Source organism: Salmo salar, chromosome ssa10 (genome assembly GCF_905237065.1).
Source record: "Salmo salar chromosome ssa10, Ssal_v3.1, whole genome shotgun sequence".
NCBI lineage: Eukaryota > Metazoa > Chordata > Actinopteri > Salmoniformes > Salmonidae > Salmo > Salmo salar.
Genome location: NC_059451.1, coordinates 39,459,513 through 39,477,605, shown reverse-complemented (window position 1 = coordinate 39,477,605; position 18,093 = coordinate 39,459,513). Strand labels below are relative to the sequence as shown.

The following is an 18,093-nucleotide window of genomic DNA, read 5'->3' as shown; positions in this document are numbered from 1 at the left end:
ATTGGATAGGATAGATAGAGAAATAGTAGGAGGCCAGAATCAAACCCACGCTGCAGCAGTGTGTGTTTCAGAGACAGCAGCTGTCACGTCCTGACCAGTATAGAGTATATTTGGTTATTGTAGTTTGGTCAGGATGTGGCAGAGGGTAGTTGATGTATGTATTATGGGGTTTGTCACTGGTCTATGTCTGTGTTTCTATGTCTAGTTGATTGGGTTTGGACTCTCAATTGAAGGCAGGTGTGTTGAGTTGCCTTTGATTGGGAGTCCTATATAGTAGGGTGTGTTTGTCTTTGTTTTCGTGGGTAGTTGTTTGAGAGCACTGCTTTTTGTTGAGCCTGCTGTCACTGGTTCATGTCGCTAGTTTGTTTATTGTTTTCTTCCGTGGTGTTTGCATTATTTTATAAATAAATATGTTGAGCACGAAACCCGCTGCGCATTGGTCCCTTTCTCTCTACGACGACAAGCGTGACAGCAGCTTAGACCGCTGAACAACCCTAGGCCACAGTAATTCAGTTTATAAGTCAAGACAGGAGGCAGCAGGCGCCACTGAGCCCATCAAGGGGCAGGTCTGGCTGGGGCTGTGTAGCATACAGTTAGTTCAAGCAATTTATAGATCTCCATATTAACTGTATGGTATTCTGGATGCATGTGGAACCTGAGATGGCGTGTTAACTGTCTGCATTGCTGCACTATATAAATCACTGAATTTGAACATTAATGTGTGTGTGTGTGTGTGTGTTTGTCTGTGTGTTGACAGATGAAAGACAGTATAACCTGACACAGTATGCTAGTGGTTGTACTTAATCTTGCCTGGAATCTCCATCAGAAGCAGTAGGACAGATTCCCGTGGGATCAATCAGAAGGTCACAGCTCTGTGTGTGTGTTTTATTTTGTATTTTATATAACCTTTATTTAACTAGGCAAGTCAGTTAAGAACAAATTCTTATTTACAATGACGGCCTACAACGGCCAAACCCTAACCTGGATGACGCTGGGCCAATTGTGCGCCGCCCTATGGGACTCCCAATCACGACCGGTTGTGATACAGCCTGGAATCGAACCAGGCTCTGTAGTGACGCCTCTAGCACTAAGATGCAGTGTGTGTGCGTGTGTGTTGGATACACTGACCTGAGTCTGAGCATGAAAGCTGTCTGACCATCATGGGCAATGTTTTGTGCATGCATGCATGGACTAGGGTTTATATCTTCCACAAATACCAAAATGCAGGGATTTGATATCATCTGTGTTGTGAAACAAGACGTGTTTTGATACCGTCTGTCTGTGGTTAAAGATGCACTCCACGAGCGTAAGAACAACAAATTCGTAACATATAGTACAAATTTGATTTGTACCATATCATACGAAATGGATGATGTAGTACACAATTTGATGACGTAGTACACAAAAAACAGGGACCACTTTTGGCTGGTGAGCACCACTTTCAAAACTACTGGCTGAAATTATACAAAAGTTTGATAGGGCATCTTTAAAGACGTCCTCCTGTGATTTTTGAACTTTTCCTGTTGAAGTGATATCCCAGGGCGGCAGGTAGCTTAGCGGTTAAGTGTGTTCGGCCAGTAATCGAAAGGTCGCTGGTTTAAATCCTCAAGCTGGCAAGGTGGGAAATCTGCTGTTCTGGCCTTGAGTTCTGGCCAGTTCACCCCCAACAACTGCTCCCTGGGTGCTGATGATGTCGATTAAAGCAGACCACCGCACCTCTCTGATTAAGAGGGGTTAAATATGGAAGACACATTTCAGTTGAATGCATTCAGTTGTACAACTAGGTATCCCCTTTCTCTAAATCTAGTAAATTACACACTTTAAAGGGTAGAAAAATATTGCAAACTTCAAGGAGTAGGGCATTCAGTGAGTTGGGAAGTCATGATGTCATCGGCCTCCCCCTTGCTTGAGGAACATCAGAGGAAAGGCCCACCCCCCACTGGTGCTATGTCATGACATACCTGGACCACCTATTGAGATGTGCCTTTGTTAAGTCAGGTGTTAATTGAGGTGAAAAGGAGACTGGCGTGCCACTTTAAGTGAGGTGTTGATTTGCCACAGCATTTGATGCTAATGGTTGATATCACCACTCTTGGTTAGGAAAGGCCTACTAGTCTGCACTGACATCATCCGATATGAACTTCAAATGTAGCCTGTGTGATTCTGTGGTAAAAGAGTGTGTATCGTTTCCACTGAATCCGTTGACTGAGGTCAGACTAAACGTTTTGACGCACGGGCACAGAAATCTGAGTGACACTCCACGGCAGTGGCGCACTAGGTGACAGAAATACACGGCGGTCACTTTGCCACTGCAGGATGAGGTCTCGGGCACCACAGGCACCTGTCTCTGGCTACGTCCCAAATGGCACCCTATTCTCTATATAGTGCACTAATTTTGACCAGGACCCGATGGCACCCTATTTCCTTTATAACTGGTGAAAAGTAGTGCATTGCATAGGGAAAAGGGTGCAATTTGGGACACACATCACTCCTGTCACCAGAGAGACTTCAACAGTTGTATCAAACATGCAGCACCTGTTTCAGTTTCTTGTAAAGAGGACATTCACTTCTACAGACCATTAAAGGGAGATTAATTCCATAAACATTCGGTGAGCTGTAGTGTCCAGTGACCCATCCTGAACTATTCCCCTCAAGCACTATTCAGTAACACACAAATAAGCGCGTACGCAGACACAAACGCAAACACACACACACTTGGTGCAGATAACTTAAACCAGAGAGGTTAAGATTGAGGCTGTAATAACCTACCTGTGGTCTAATATAGATGGCTAGCCTGTCCTTACAGACTGATTTTCAGAACAGGTAAGCTGGCTGTTGGCTTTATCTTAACTCTTTCACTGTTATTCTGGAACAAACTGATCATCATGTACTTGTTTATTCTCTTTCAAGGAAACGTTTTGTTGGTTGTTTGACGTAGTAGGTGTGTTTTCTTCCACTATCTAGCCTACTACCTGATTTAGTCTATTATTCCCTCGCTGTGTGCATCTCAAATGGCACCCTCTTCCCTACATAGTGCACTAGTTTTGACCAGAGTCCTAGGGCCCCTGGTCATAAGTAATACCCTATGTACGGAAGAGGGTGCCATTTGAGACGCAACCTATGTCTCGTGGTGTGTCACAGCATTGTGTCAACTCTACAGCAGCCTGATTGCCAGGCTTTAGGGGATAGAGTCATCTGTAGGCCTTTATTTGTTTAGTCATTTGTGATGGGAGCTTATAAGCATGTGTGAGACACAGATCAGGGTGTCCCTAAACGTCCCCTGTTAGAGGACGTTGGGAGTTAAATAACTAAAACAAGGAAGAATCCCAGGTGCTGTCCACATGACCTTATGATAGGCCTGAATTGTATGCATCTCAGCAGGGTCATGCATAAGCCATAATAACAATGAGGACTGTTTCAAAACGTCAGACACTTTGTGAATGGACATGGGATCGTGTTTATATCCTGATGAATCTTCAGTAGTTTCCTCACCACCATACTAGACTGATCCCAGATCTGTCTGTCATGTCATCTCCTTGTCACTCGTTGTCATGCGTTCAGACATCACAAACAGATCTGGAATCAGGCTATCAACATACACCTATCGGAAGTTGATTTTATCCCCCATTGTGAGTATTATTCCTCCCAATATAACATCCCCAAAATTAATTCAAAGTTTTTAACTTTTGACTGCCATTTTTGCAGTGGTAGTGTAGCTGCTGTTCTTTTCAAAGGACCCTGCCCGAGCTATGTGATGTCTGTAGCACTTATCTTGCTTTTACTCATAGGGTAGTTTGCCAACTTTACTCCAAAGTCTTCCAAATGTCTGAGTTTGACAGGTGTTGCTCGCAGTTTGAGCAAGAAAACAATAACTGATTCGATAAATTGAATGAAGTGCTGCGCATAGACTATATGTATAGGGCCTACATGTATCGACTTTGCGAATTAATTGAAAACCGCAAAATGTATCTTAAAAAAAGATTGCGCCTCTGGAATAACGGACATTCTGGGGTAATAAATACATAGCCAACGTTCTCTAGTAATACTAGTCCCGTGCAAATAGGGATATAGCCTTAATAATAACTCCTGCAGAATTAATAATTTATTTCAGTAAAATTAAACACCAAATGTAGGCAAAATTTGGACTTGGGAACAGGAGTGGAGAAATATGTTTTCTTTATTTCTGCATCTTGAGAGAATTAAATGCTCAGTTAGATACCATCTGTAAAGGTGCTGTCTTCATCATATAAGTATAATAAAAGCTGGTAGTATTTCAAACACATTGGGTCGTTTTCACAGCTTTATTTTTCCTTACAACCGGTCAAAGGTCATTTGGACATTTTGCACAGAAACTCTTTCCCGTTTTTTTGTTGCTTTATTGTATTTTCTCCCCAGTTCCTAAACATCTTTGCTCCACGAAAGATGACAGAGAGAACTTGACTGTCAACTAGATTGAATTATTCATTCTATCGATCTATTACATTATTCTGTTGAGCAAGGGTTTATTTAGTCTTCTAGGGCAACATATAATAACAAAAGAGAAGCTACGTGTATCTAATTCTAGACAAGATGACTAACAAATAACCTACCAAAATGTTGGAAATTATAAGCAGAAACATATCTAAATCAGGCAACAACTAAAAATCCTGAACCCCCTGTCAAAAAATAATTCTGCAGTCTGTGGCCTATAGCGCATTTTATTTGCTGGTTGGGGTTGGGCGTAGGCGTCATATTTTCACTTTATCACAGTGTAGTCGGACGGTTGCAGATGGGTTATTAGCAATTGCGGGCAGGGTGCGGATGAACAAACAGTTGATCCGCGCACCGGTAATGTGGATATGCTGTGCTTTAGTCAGAGGGTTTTGTTAATGTACGCTGTCTGCACAAATTCTAAGAGGAACGCACCTCCTGCCCCTCTAACTGATAAAGGGTAAGGGGATCATGTACAATATTCTGACCATCGTCTTTGAAAGGTATAAAGGACGAACCAGGCCATCTTGACCCAGTAGACTGACAGAGAGGCTCATTCATGCATCATGTCCAACAAGGTGTACCAATACATATCACACTCTGTACAGGACTCCCTCTAGTGGACATGTCCGTGGATACACATCTTGAAATGACACTATAGGGGGTTGTCGTCACAAATATCAAGGAAAGAGATACATTTTCAAGTTAAACACATCTGTCTCTCTATACTGTGTGTGGTATGTGTTTAATAGTCACAGTAAGAAGATGGAATGTGGAATATATCAGAAATTACTGACAGGTTTGGAACATCTTCATTCCAGCTTGATCACTCCACACGCTAGCAAACCACAACTGACATGTTCATGGGTTATGATTGATTTTGTTTGGCCGCCTTTGGCCTGGCCTCCCTTGTCTCTCACTCGTCTCTCTCTCTCTCTCTTCCTCTCTCTCTCTCTCTCTCTCTCTCTCTCTACCTCCCTCCCTCTCTCTCCTCTCCTCCCCTTCTCTATCTCTCTCTCTCTCTTTCTCTCTCTCTCCACCTCCCTCCAAACTTTACCCTCCTCTCCCCCTTCTCTACTGCGTGTCTGTGCTGAGTCCTAATTCCTGAAGAGGGCTGACAGTCTAAAACCGTTTTGGTATATTTTCCTTTGGATCTACAGTGAGACTATTGGAAAGCTCCAGTACTGTGGGAGAGCAAGAGTGACCTCAGCTGAGGGAGAGGCGGGAGAGAGGGAAGGAAATAGAGGAGGGTGGAAAGGGAGGGTGGGGCGAGGCATTGATAGAGAGAATCAGCCATGTTTGTTCTCCATTGGTTGCCATCGGTTACCTCCTTTGGAGTGACTGGTAAGAAAGAAAAGGGTGGAGACCGAAACAGGACAGAGACAGAAACTCACATGCCGCTTATGTGTGGGTGTACAAGGAGACAGGAATGTACTAGAAGGGACAAAAGTCACCTGGCTGTACAGTAATGGTGGGTTCTTTCAAGGTGTGGCTGGCCATGGCGTCTGTCTGTTCTGACTGCTATGAAGTTGTGTATGTGTTAATGATTAAAAAGTCAAGACTACAAAACGTAGAAGCCCACCATTTCACATATGCTGATGTTGAGGTGGTCCTTGAGATAATGAATATAAGGTTGAACATTTTGGAATGTCCCTTTAAAAACTCAACCTGGGTGTCAAGTATTCCCTGGGCCATATTCAGGAAAGAGGCTCCTGTTTGGATAATCTGTATCAGAGACTGAAGAGGAAACAACACATGTCACTCACTCCTTATTTCTGGTTCAATTAACTAAGCAGACCAGACCCAGATGCTAATGCAAGGCAGGTCATCCGTGATACAAGTCAGTATTTTATGTTCATCCACGTCTCAGGATGTTGGGAGATGACATGGAAACCGGGCGACAGTGAGCGCTGTTACCTTCAAGTAGGCTTTGGCTTTGTTAAGGTATTGTGGGCAGGGATGGTTTTTGGGTGTAAGCATCTGCCTCTGGTTACAAAGGTTGCATGTTCTAATCCAGCGATAGAAAGTTATTTTAGATTACCTCAACCATTCAGAGTTGATGCCTAATCTTAAGAATTTGGAGTTACAACCTAAACTTAACCTTGGAAGGAAGGGTAAAGAGAAGTAACCTAACACTTAGAAATTTGACGTTTGGAACACCTTCGAAGGTATTTTGAAATTTGACGTTTGAGAAACATGGATGAAAGTCTAAATCTGAAGTGAGAATGTGAGAGCTTGTTGGCTAATGCATTGGTGCCAATGATTTATGTATACACTGGATGACAGACAAGGGGCGCTGTGTTTTCAAGCCATCGCGCCTCCATCTTGGCACTCCCCCACTATTTGAAAAGGTCTGAGGCTTCAAATACGGCATTTGGCCCCGTCCCACACTTCTGGAAACTTCTTACTCTAATCTAAGTATCTGAATCATGTTCTGTGCATGTGTTATTTTACACACACATTCACATTTCTCTTTTTACTCACCTTCTTCTGAACCCTCAACCAATTTGATCGATATGATGATGTAGCCTATGTCTCTGCCTCATATTTCTGAACAGCTGCGATTTGAACGAACGTTCCAAAAATATATATGAAGGCTCCAACCTTCTCTGTTTGTTGTAATGAATATTGCCGTAACACAAGCAAGACTCAGTCTACACATTGCATTGAGGCAAAACAATTAGGGTTCTGTGTGATGATGTAATCTTTATAGTTATGCTGCCATAAAGTCAGCAGGCTGCCCCGTTTAGCCAATGTTTACAATGATGATGAAAAAATTACCTTAAATCAATATTGACTGCCTGTCTCTGTTTTGCTTGTTTGATATGCTGTGTATGCTACATATGTATGATGTGTAGGCTACCGTACACTACATAACCAAAAGTATGTGGACACCTGCTAGTGGAACATCTCATTCCAAAACCATGGGCATTAATGTGGAGTTGGTCCCCCCTTTGCTGCTATAACAGCATCCACTCTTCTGGGAAGACTTTTCACCTGATGCAGGCCAGTCAAGTTCTTTGACACTGATCTCGACAAACCATTTCTGTATGGAGCTTGCTTTGTGCACAGGGGCATTGTCATGCTGAAACAGGAAAGGGCCTTCCCCAAACTGTTGCCACAAAGTTGGAAGCACAGAATTGTCTAAATGTCATTATTCCTCCTCCTGCATTATTCCTCTTCCCCCAAACCTTACAGTTGGCACTATGCATTCGGGCAGGTAGCGTTCTCCTGGCATCCGCCAAACCCATGTTCGTCCGTCTGACTGCTAGATGGTGAAGTGTGACTCATTACTCCAGAGAAACGCAATTCCACTGCTCCGGAGTCCAATGACGATGAGATTTACACCCCTCCAGCCAACGTTTGGCATTGCGCATGGTGATCTTAGGCTTGTGTGCCTCTGCTCGGCCATGGAAACCCATTTAAAGAAGCTCCCGCCTAACAGTTGTTGTGCTGACGCTGCTTCCAGAGGCAGTTTGGAACTCGGTAGTGAGTGATGCAACCGAGGACAGATTATTTTTACGCACTACCGCTCATTATTCTTAGTGGTGATGGCCTACTTTTTGGACACTTATTGCATGCTTTTTTGGGGGGGGGTTCTATACTATGCCCTATGTACAATTATAGAAATTATACAATTCTATAACATTGACATCCTTGAAAAGTACAATGAAGTGCTTGAATAAGTCCCTGAAAGTACTTGAATTTGACATGCCAATGTCTTTATGAACCCTGCATGAAGATGTCTAGTCCAAGGCCTATGTTGTATAGGTGGAGTTATGGGCCAATTTGCATATATTCACTTTTATTCCTCTAAGTACATCTAGAAATGTATGAAAATCCTTTTCATTTTTGTTTCAAACCATTCTGAAATGTTGATCCCAATGTCACACATTGGCCCCATTATTTATAGATAGATCCATATACATCATTGATTGGTGCCAATGGCAGAGCCACTCGGACTGGAACCTATCCATTTTACGGTCTGAGTGGGACATCTGATTCCACAAATATCATGCAGTGAACAGTAACCTTTTGTGCCTGCGCGTGCTCAAGACAAGAGGTGGGCGTTGGAGAGATTGCACAGGGAGAAATGTTTGGAGAACGGGAGCGATTGGAGAAAAGGAAATAAGGAAGAAAGTGGAGCATATTATGAATAAAAATGGAGTGGGGGATTACACGGGTGTTCTAAAAGATCTGGTGAACGAGAAGATAATGGATAAGACAAAAAGGAGAACAGCAAAAATGGTTGAGGAAATATGGAACGAGGGGTTTCACATAACTTTTGGAAGAACTTGAAGAAATGGAGAGGGATGAGAGTAAAGATGAATTAGATGTGGTGGCAGGTGCAGTGTAGCAGTGTGGAAAGGAAGGTTGGCGTCAACTGCAAAGAGGGATACGTGTTCCAGTAGCTCAGAGTTGGAACCTGACGAGAGTGAGGATGAAGTTCCTGCAGTGAGGACCACCTCGGTCTGAGGATGTAAAGGATGATTCTAGACCAGTTTTTATTTATTTTATTTAACCTTTTCTCCAATTTTATTGTACCATTTCACAAAGAATTTAATGTAGGTAGGCCATGAATGGCCTCACACTCCAGTACAGTAGGTGGCGGTGTATGCACCTTAAATTAGACAGATCCGCCAACAAAATCCCAAAGAAGAAGAAGAAGAAGAAGAAGAAAAGTGGGACCTCTTCATTTATCCATCATCTTTGGCCTATATCTCTGTAGGGTTGATACTCCAGAGGAACACACGTCCAGCAGGTAGTAAGTAGTAGCCTGGTGAGAAATACATGTCATTTGTCGCTAACTGACTTTATCAATAGGCGAACTGACTTCCGCAAAGTTATCATGTAATTCAGGACAAGCCTGTCCAGTCCCCACCTCGAGAACCCATGGGGGGAGTGGGCTGAAGGCCAAGTCCCCACCCGGTTTTATTGCACAAGTAGAGCAGTGAGTATGATAAATAAAAGACGCGCTAAATGATTTGGGATTATGCGGCATATTTACAGCGCTTTTTTGTAGTTATCTCAGGAGGAAGGCGTCGTTGCGGTCTTTACTTCTGTTTTGTTTATCTTTCACTTGAACTGCGCATTTTCGAACTTTTCACACAGAGAGAAGCAGAAGGGTTGGTGTATATACTTTTTTCTAATCCCCAAAAACAACACAAATTGTGTGATTTGAAGGCTGAAGTTTTGCTTTCAGCTGATGAATATATTTTTAGTTACGTTATCCTCTGCTTCCTGATTGCCCCCGACTAGAATAATGTAGGCTATTTATGGATATTTTGCCTGCCGATTGTATATTTTCAATAGCAATTGATATGCGATTAAAGAGTGCCAAATTAAAATTGATGATTACATTCTACCATAGCCATTTCACTATTGCCAATGTCATTGAGTAGGTTAAACAGCGCAAACTAAAGAGAATATGATTAGGAGCAAAACTTTTATTTCCTGTATGAGATGTGATGACAGACACCTCAATATTTAGGTCACTAAAGATGCCGCAAAAAATCTTATTGTCACATTCAAATCAGTGTCCGACTAGTCTGCATATGTCCAGTGGTGGAAAAAGTTCCCAACTGTGATACTTGAGTAAAAGTAAAGATATCTTAATAGAAAATGACTCAAGTTAAAGTAACCCAGTAAAATACTACTTGAGTAAATGTCTAAAAGTATTTGGTTTAAAATATACTTAAGTATCAAATGTAAATGTAATTGCTAAAATATACCTAAGTATCAAAATGTTAAGTATAAATAATGTTTTATTCCTTATATCAAGCAAACCTAATGACACCATTTACTTCTTTTTTATTTATTTACTGATGGCCATGGGCACACTCCAACATTCAGACATCATTTTCAAACGAATCATGTGTTAAGTGTGTCCGCCAGAACAGAGGCAGTAGGGATGACCAGGGATGTTCTGTTGATAAGTGTGTGAATTGGATTATTTTCCTGTCCTGCTAAGCATTCAAAATGTAACGAGTACTTTTGGGTGTCAAGGAAAATGTGTGGAGCAAAAAGTACCCTATTTTCTTAAGGAATGTAAAAGTAGTCAAAAATATAAATACTTCTTACGTAGTTTTTTGGGGTATTTTAAAGTATTTTTACCTAAGTACTTTACACCACTGCATATGTCAAACATTGCTTTCATCCGTTCTCCAGACAGACCAGTCATCAGCCATGGCGTCTCTCAGCAGCTCTAACACAGCCTTTGCCTTGGAGCTGTACCGCACTCTGGGTCAGACCAACACAGGGAATATCTTCATCTCCCCATTCAGTATCAGCTCAGCTCTGGCCATGGTCTACCTGGGGGCTAAAAGAGACACAGCCTCTCAGATGGCAAAGGTAATACACAGAGAAAAACAGACTTTTATATATATATATATATATATATATATATATATATATATATACACACACACCCTTATAGTAGGTAACATGAAGCGTTGTACTCGTTAGGCCTATTCTTCAGACATCTGATAACGTGACAGGGTGTGTGTCTATATGTAGAAGACAAACTGATTAGAGCTGCTCAGCTTGTACTTTAGACTGTAGCACAGCAGTATATACCTCTGGGAACACACAGCAACATAGTAACCATGGAGAGGGCTATAAACCCACAGGTTACTCCCTTTTCTGCACCCCAAATCACACCCTATTCCTTATGTAGTGCACTACTTTTGACCATAGGGCTCTGGGCCCGGTTTCCCAAAAGCATCTTAAGGCTAAGTTCATCATTATAACCATTCTAACAATGAACTTAGCCTTAAGAGGCTTTTGGGAAACTGCCCCTTGTCAAAAGAAGTGCACAATGTAGGAAATAGGGTGCCATTTGGGAGGCACACCCTCAGTCAGTCAGAATCCAAGCAAAGCTGTAAATCCACAGTAGCGTACATGGCATCATGACTGTCTGTTTGTATCTGAAAGGTACTCTGCACTCTTACTTACCTTTTATGTACACAGTCCAAGCTTTATTCATTATCATCACAATTATCATCAATGTCATCATCATTATAATCATCTTTCTGAATTTCCCCCCAGGCTCTGTCATTCAACTTCACCAAAGACATTCACACAGAGTTCCAGACACTCAATGCAGATATCAACTCTCCCTCTGCAACTTACATCCTGAAACTGGCCAACCGTCTGTATGGAGAGAAGACCTGCAACTTCCTGACCGTGAGTTTCACTATAAACTATACTTTTCATGCAAGTAACAGTCCCTTTACATGTGTCCTCTTTCATTTTGCTTCGGTATAGCATTGGACAAAATACCTCCAAATCAGACAATTGCTATTATATTATCAATCAATTAATACATTTTACTATTGATTATAAACTGGATGGTTCGAGCCCTGTTTTCTGATTGTCTGACAGCTGTGGTATTTTAGACCGTATACCACATGTATGACAAAACATTTATTTTTACTGCTCTAATTATGTTGGTAACCATTTATAATAGCAATAAGGCATCTCTACAATCCAAGCTTGATGCCCTCAATCTCACACAAATTATTAATGAACCCACCAGGTACAACCCCAAAGCCGCAAACACTGGCACCCTCATAGATATCATCCTAACCAACGTGCCCTCTAAATACACCTCTGCTGTTTTCAACCAAGATCTCAGCGATCACTGCCTCATTGCCTGCACCCGTAATGGGTCAGCGGTCAAACGACCTCCACTCATCACTGTCAAACGCTCCCTGAAACATTTCAACGAGCAAGCCTTTCTAATCGACCTGACCCTGGTATCCTGGAAGGATATTGACCTCATCCCGTCAGTAGAGGATGCCTGGTTATTTTTTTTAAATGCCTTCCTCTCCATCTTAAATAAGCATGCCCCTTTCAAGAAATGTAGAACCAGGAACAGATATAGCCCTTGGTTCTCCCCAGACCTGACTGCCCTTAACCAACACAAAAATATCCTGTGGCGTTCTGCATTAGCATCGAACTGCCCCCGCGATATGCAACTTTTTAGGGAAGTTAGAAACCAATACACACAGGCAGTTAGAAACGCCAAGGCTAGCTTTTTCAAACAGAAATTCGCTTCGTGCAACTCCAACTCTAAAAAGTTCTGGGACATTGTAAAGTCCATGGAGAATAAGAACACCTCCTCCCAACTGCCCACTGCACTGAGGATAGGAAACTCTGTCACCACCGATAAGCCCACTATAATTGAGAATTTCAATAAGCATTTTTCTACGGCTGGCCATGCTTTCCACCTAACTACCCCTACTGCATTCAACAGCACTGCACCCCCCACAGCTACTCGCCCAAGCCTCCCCCATTTCTCCTTCTCCCAAATCCATTCAGCTGATGTTCTGAAAGAGCTGCAAAATCTGGACCCCTACAAATCAGCTGGGCTTGACAATCTGGACCCTTTCTTTCTAAAATTATCTGCCGAAATTATTGCAACCCCTATTACTAGCCTGTTCAACCTCTCTTTCGTGTCGTCTGAGATTCCCATAGATTGGAAAGCAGCTGCTGTCATCCCCCCTCTTCAAAGGAGGTGACACTCTTGACCCAAATTGCTACAGACCTATATCCATCCTACCCTGCCTTTCTAAGGTCTTCGAAAGCCAAGTCAACAAACAGATTACCGACCATTTCGAATCCCACCGCACCCTCTCCGCTATGCAATCTGGTTTCAGAGCTGGTCATGGGTGCACCTCAGCCATGCTCAAGGTCCTAAACGACATCGTAACCGCCATCGATAAGAAACAATACTGTGCTGCCGTATTCATTGACCTGGCCAAAGCTTTTGACTCTGTTAATCACCACATCCTCATCGGCAGACTCAGTAGCCTTGGTTTCTCAAACGATTGCGTCGCCTGGTTCACCAACTACTTCTCTGACAGAGTTCAGTGTGTCAAATCGGAGGGCCTACTGTCTGGACCTCTGGCAGTCTCTATGGGGGTACCACAGGGTTAAATTCTTGGGCCAACTCTTTTCTCTGTATACATAAATGATGTCGCTCTTGCTGCTGGTGAATCTCTGATCCACCTCTACGCAGACGACACCATTCTGTACACTTCTGGCCCTTCTTTGGACACTGTGTTAACAACCCTCCAGACGAGCGTCAATGCCATTCAACTCTCCTTCCGTGGTCTCCAACTGCTCCTAAACACAAGTAAAACTAAATGCATGCTCTTCAACCGATCGCTGCCTGCACCTGCCCGCCTGTCCAGCATCACTTCTCTGGACGGTTCTAACTTAGAATTTGTGGACAACTACAAATACCTAGGTGTCTGGTTAGACTGTAAACTCTCCTTCCAGACTCACATCAATCATCTCCAATCCAAAGTGAAATCTCGAATTGGCTTCCTATTTCGCAACAAAGCATCCTTCACTCATGCTGCCAAACATACCCTCGTAAAACTGACCATCCTACCATTCCTCGACTTCGGCGATGTCATTTACAAAATAGCTTCCAATACCCTACTCAACAAGCTGGATGCAGTCTATCACAGTGCCATCCATTTTGTCACCAAAGCCCCATATACTACCCACCACTGCGACCTGTATGCTCTCGTTGGCTGGCCTTCACTTCATAATCGTCGCCAAACACATTGGCTCCAGGTCATCTACAAGACCCTGCTAGGTAAAGTCCCCCCTTATCTCCGCTCACTGGTCACCATAGCAGCACCCACCTGTAGCACGCGCTCCAGCAGGTATATCTCTCTGGTCACCCCTAAAGCCAACTCCTCCTTTGGTCGTCTCTCCTTCCAGTTCTCTGCTGCCAATGACTGGAACGAACTACAAAAATCTCTGAAACTGGAAACACTTATCTCCCTCACTAGCTTTAAGCACCAGCTGTCAGAGCAGCTCACAGATCACTGCACCTGTACATAGCCCATCTATAATTTAGCCCAAACTACTACCTCTTCCCCTACTGTATTTATTTATTTTATTTATTTTGCTCCTTTGCACCATATTATTTATATTTTATCTCTGAACTTTCTTCAAACTACAAATCTACCATTCCAGTGTTTTTCTTGCTATACTTTATTTACTTTGCCACCATGGCATTTTTTTGCCTTTACCTCCCTTATCTCACATCATTTGCTCACATTGTATATAGTCTTATTTTTTTTCTACTGCATCATTGATTGTATGTTGTTTTACTCCATGTGTAACTCTGTGTTTTTGTATGTTGTCGAACTGCTTTGCTTTATCTTGGCCAGGTCGCAATTGTAAATGAGAACTTGTTCTCAACTTGCCTACCTGGTTAAATAAAGGTGAAATAAAAATTAAAAAAAATCTCTGGGGTTTGTGGTATATGGCCAAAATACCACGGCCAAGGGAGGTATCCAGACACTTAGCGTTGTGTTGTGCATAAGAACAGCCCTTAGCCGTGATATATTGGCCATATACCCCTCCTCAGGTTTTAATGCTTAATTTACATCTGCATACATGAGGCTAGTTAATCTTATGGAACTGTTTCACTCTGCCATAGGAGTTCTTAGAATCCACCCAGACATCTACTAATCTATACAATCATAATACATTTACAGGCATACAGGGGTAATAATGACATACCCAACGTTCTCTAGTAATACTAGTCCTGTGTGAAAATGGTTTTATTGAGACGGACTGTGCTATTACTGTCTGCTGTCTGAGAATCCACCCAGAAGTTGTACTGTACTTCTCTTTACTTTTATTGAACTGTTTCACTCTGATGTAGGAGTTCTTAGAATCCACCCAGAAGTTCTACCGTGCAGACATGAAGGCAGTGGACTTCCTCAGAGCAGCAGAGGAGACCAGAGGACAGATCAACAGCTGGGTGGAGCAGCAGACAGAAAGTATCATCATTTACTATATCAATCAGTTAACCAATCACATGTATTATCCCAGTTGGGAAATGTGTAGTGCAATACACTGGGGGGGGGGGGGACAACAACAAAAATACAACAACATACACTTAACACACACATTAGATTAAAAAATAGCAACCATCACATCTATAACCAGGCTCGGCTAACATGGAACTGAACATGTGATGAATAAATCTGTCTATGCCTACCGACAGCATTAAAGCCAGATAGGACCTCTGGCTTCAGAGCTGTTTTTGTGTGTGTGTGTGTGTGTGTGTGCTTTTACAGATAAAATCAAAGATCTGCTGAAGCAGGGGACAGTCAGTGGTATGACAAGGCTGGCTCTAGTCAATGCCATCTACTTCAAAGGAAACTGGCTGAACAGATTTGACCAGAAAGACACCAAAGAGATGACCTTCAAACTAAACCAGGTGGATATTGGCAGTAATATTTAGATAGTTATTTATGCTCAGTAATGAAATAATGGAATTATAATATAATGATTTACTATATAATAGGATTATATACTAAACTGCTAGAAGATATGGTGCTATTTAAAACCAAAAAGGGTTCAATGGCTCGCTTCACTTGGGCCTTCTTTTTAGCAGTGGTACAGGCATAAGTTTGACACATTTATGCGTCATCCAATAGACCAAACAAACTTTCAAGTTATACTGTATAGGCCTATTGGGAGTTATATGGTTCAGATTAACTCATTCTCCTTGTCTATAATAATCTGTGATTTTTTTCAGAGTGAGAGCAAGCCAGTTCAGATGATGCACCAGATAAAGAAGTTCCCCTTTAACTACGTCCCAGACTATAACCTCCAGATCGTGGAGCTTCCCTATGTGGACGAGGAGCTCAGTATGTTTGTCCTGCTGCCTGAGGAGGCCACTGACGGATCTAATCCTCTAGTGAAGGTATACTGTACACAGCCTCCTATAACTGCATAGTTGATTGATGCGTGGGGTGTTTGCCTTTCACACTAGCAACCAGGGTTCGCTTCCCTGTCCCTCCGTTCCCTACACTACAAGACATTGGTTTGCTTACCCTGTAAGCAGCCGATGAACAAGGTATGACAGCAATCCATGCTTTGGTTTTGTATCCAAATGCTAACGTTTTAGAATTTGTGGCCCAAAACCAATGCAAGTCAGCATTTGTTGCGCATCATTTGCCACTAGGTGGTATACTTGGGTCAGGCCCGGGTAGGCTGCTGAAAACATGACTACAGTATCATTTATCATCTGATGTATGGACTGTTGGATTCTTTGATGAAAGCAAAGTTTGAAGAACACAATTATTATTTCAATTAAAAATAATTATTTATAACCTTGTCAACATCTTGACTATATTTCTATGCTACTTATTCTATATACTGCTACTATATACTGCTACATGCTACTTATTCTATATACTGACTGTGTTTTAACTCTGTGTACCATTTAGCTGGAGAGCGAGCTGACCATGGAGAAACTGGATGAGTGGACCACCAGGTCCAACATGGACACGGGCACAGACATCATAGTTCATCTGCCCAAGTTCAAACTGGAGGAGGACTACGAGCTGAATGATCCCCTGGTCCAGATGGGCATGAAGGATGTGTTCGTCGGGGGCATGGCCGACCTGTCTGGGATGAATGGGAAGGGGGGGCTCTTCCTGTCTACGGTGGCCCATAAGGCTTTTGTGGAGGTGAATGAGGAGGGGACGGAGGCTGCAGCCGCCACTGCTGGGATGATAGCGTTCTGTATGTTCCGAGAGGAACACTTCATGGCTGACCACCCCTTCCTCTTCTTCATCAGGCACAATAAGACCAAAAGCATCCTCTTCCTTGGGAGGTTCTCCTCTCCTCAGTAGAATAATAGTTAAAACGTGTAGAGGGGATTTAACATAATTTACAACATTTATTTGACAGGGACATTTAACATCAACATTTCTGTAAATGTGCCAGATTTAGCCAGCTAGCTAGTAGCTAGTTCCATCAGCACTTGATTTAATCCACTATAAAACCAAATAAAGGAAAATGTCTAAGTTACTTGTCTGTTTGGACAGTATCATTGTGTGCGACCTTAGTTCCCTTCAACATTGTTATGATTCTGAGATTCAACTAACAAAGTGGTCACCACCCTACTTTTTTTTTCTTTCGGCGGGGGGGTTTAAACAGCTGATAGTAGGGTCTGGAGAAATGTAGTAAAGTAAGTAGCCTTGCACAAGCCTTGACTTCCGGCTCACAGGATCATGAGCCTATCTCCTGTTTCTGTAGCATGAGGCAGCTTGATGTACAAGTCCCCCCACTGGACCGGACCAATGATGTGTATAAACCCTGGATTGCTGATGCTGTGTATTGGCCAATGAGAGGCTTTGAAGCCCCGGTTGGCCATATTGACACTCCTCAGAAGAAGCAGTTACATTAAATCTTGTCTTTGAAACATTTAAATTAAGTATTTTGTTGTTGTTGTGGGGACAGTAACAGAACTTTAAAAAATTATACTTTAATGAAAATGTGTACATTTTTTTATGTTTGTTTAGCTCACATAATATAATAATATAAACAAGATGCATGAAGGTGTCTGTAATAGAATAAACATGTCAAAAACAAATGTAGACATTCATAAATTAATTGTATAGCTTCCAAAATATTTTTTACAATGGGGGGGTGCCAAAATCTAGTGTGTATACATAAATCATTGGACCGGATGCGAGTCTATCGCAGGGCCTTAGCCCCAATCTATTTCCTTAATGCTGAGTGCCAAGTAGAGACGCACCGGGTACCATTTTTACAGTCTTTGGAATGACTTTGCTG

At 42.4% G+C, this 18,093-nt stretch overlaps 1 protein-coding gene across 5 annotated transcripts; it reads left to right on the top strand.

Annotated features, from left to right (window-relative positions):
* The first annotated feature begins 9,104 nt into the window (after positions 1-9,104).
* On the top strand, positions 9,105-17,890 carry ileu (Leukocyte elastase inhibitor). 5 transcript variants are annotated; one of them, XM_014123208.2, is made up of 7 exons: positions 9,105-9,235; positions 10,639-10,821; positions 11,518-11,655; positions 15,164-15,281; positions 15,582-15,724; positions 16,046-16,213; positions 16,740-17,727. In XM_014123208.2, the coding sequence occupies exons 2-7, from the start codon at positions 10,657-10,659 to the stop codon at positions 17,145-17,147; spliced, it is 1,140 nt and encodes a 379-aa protein (XP_013978683.1). In that variant the 5' UTR covers positions 9,105-9,235; positions 10,639-10,656; the 3' UTR covers positions 17,148-17,727.
* The last annotated feature ends 203 nt before the right edge of the window (positions 17,891-18,093 follow it).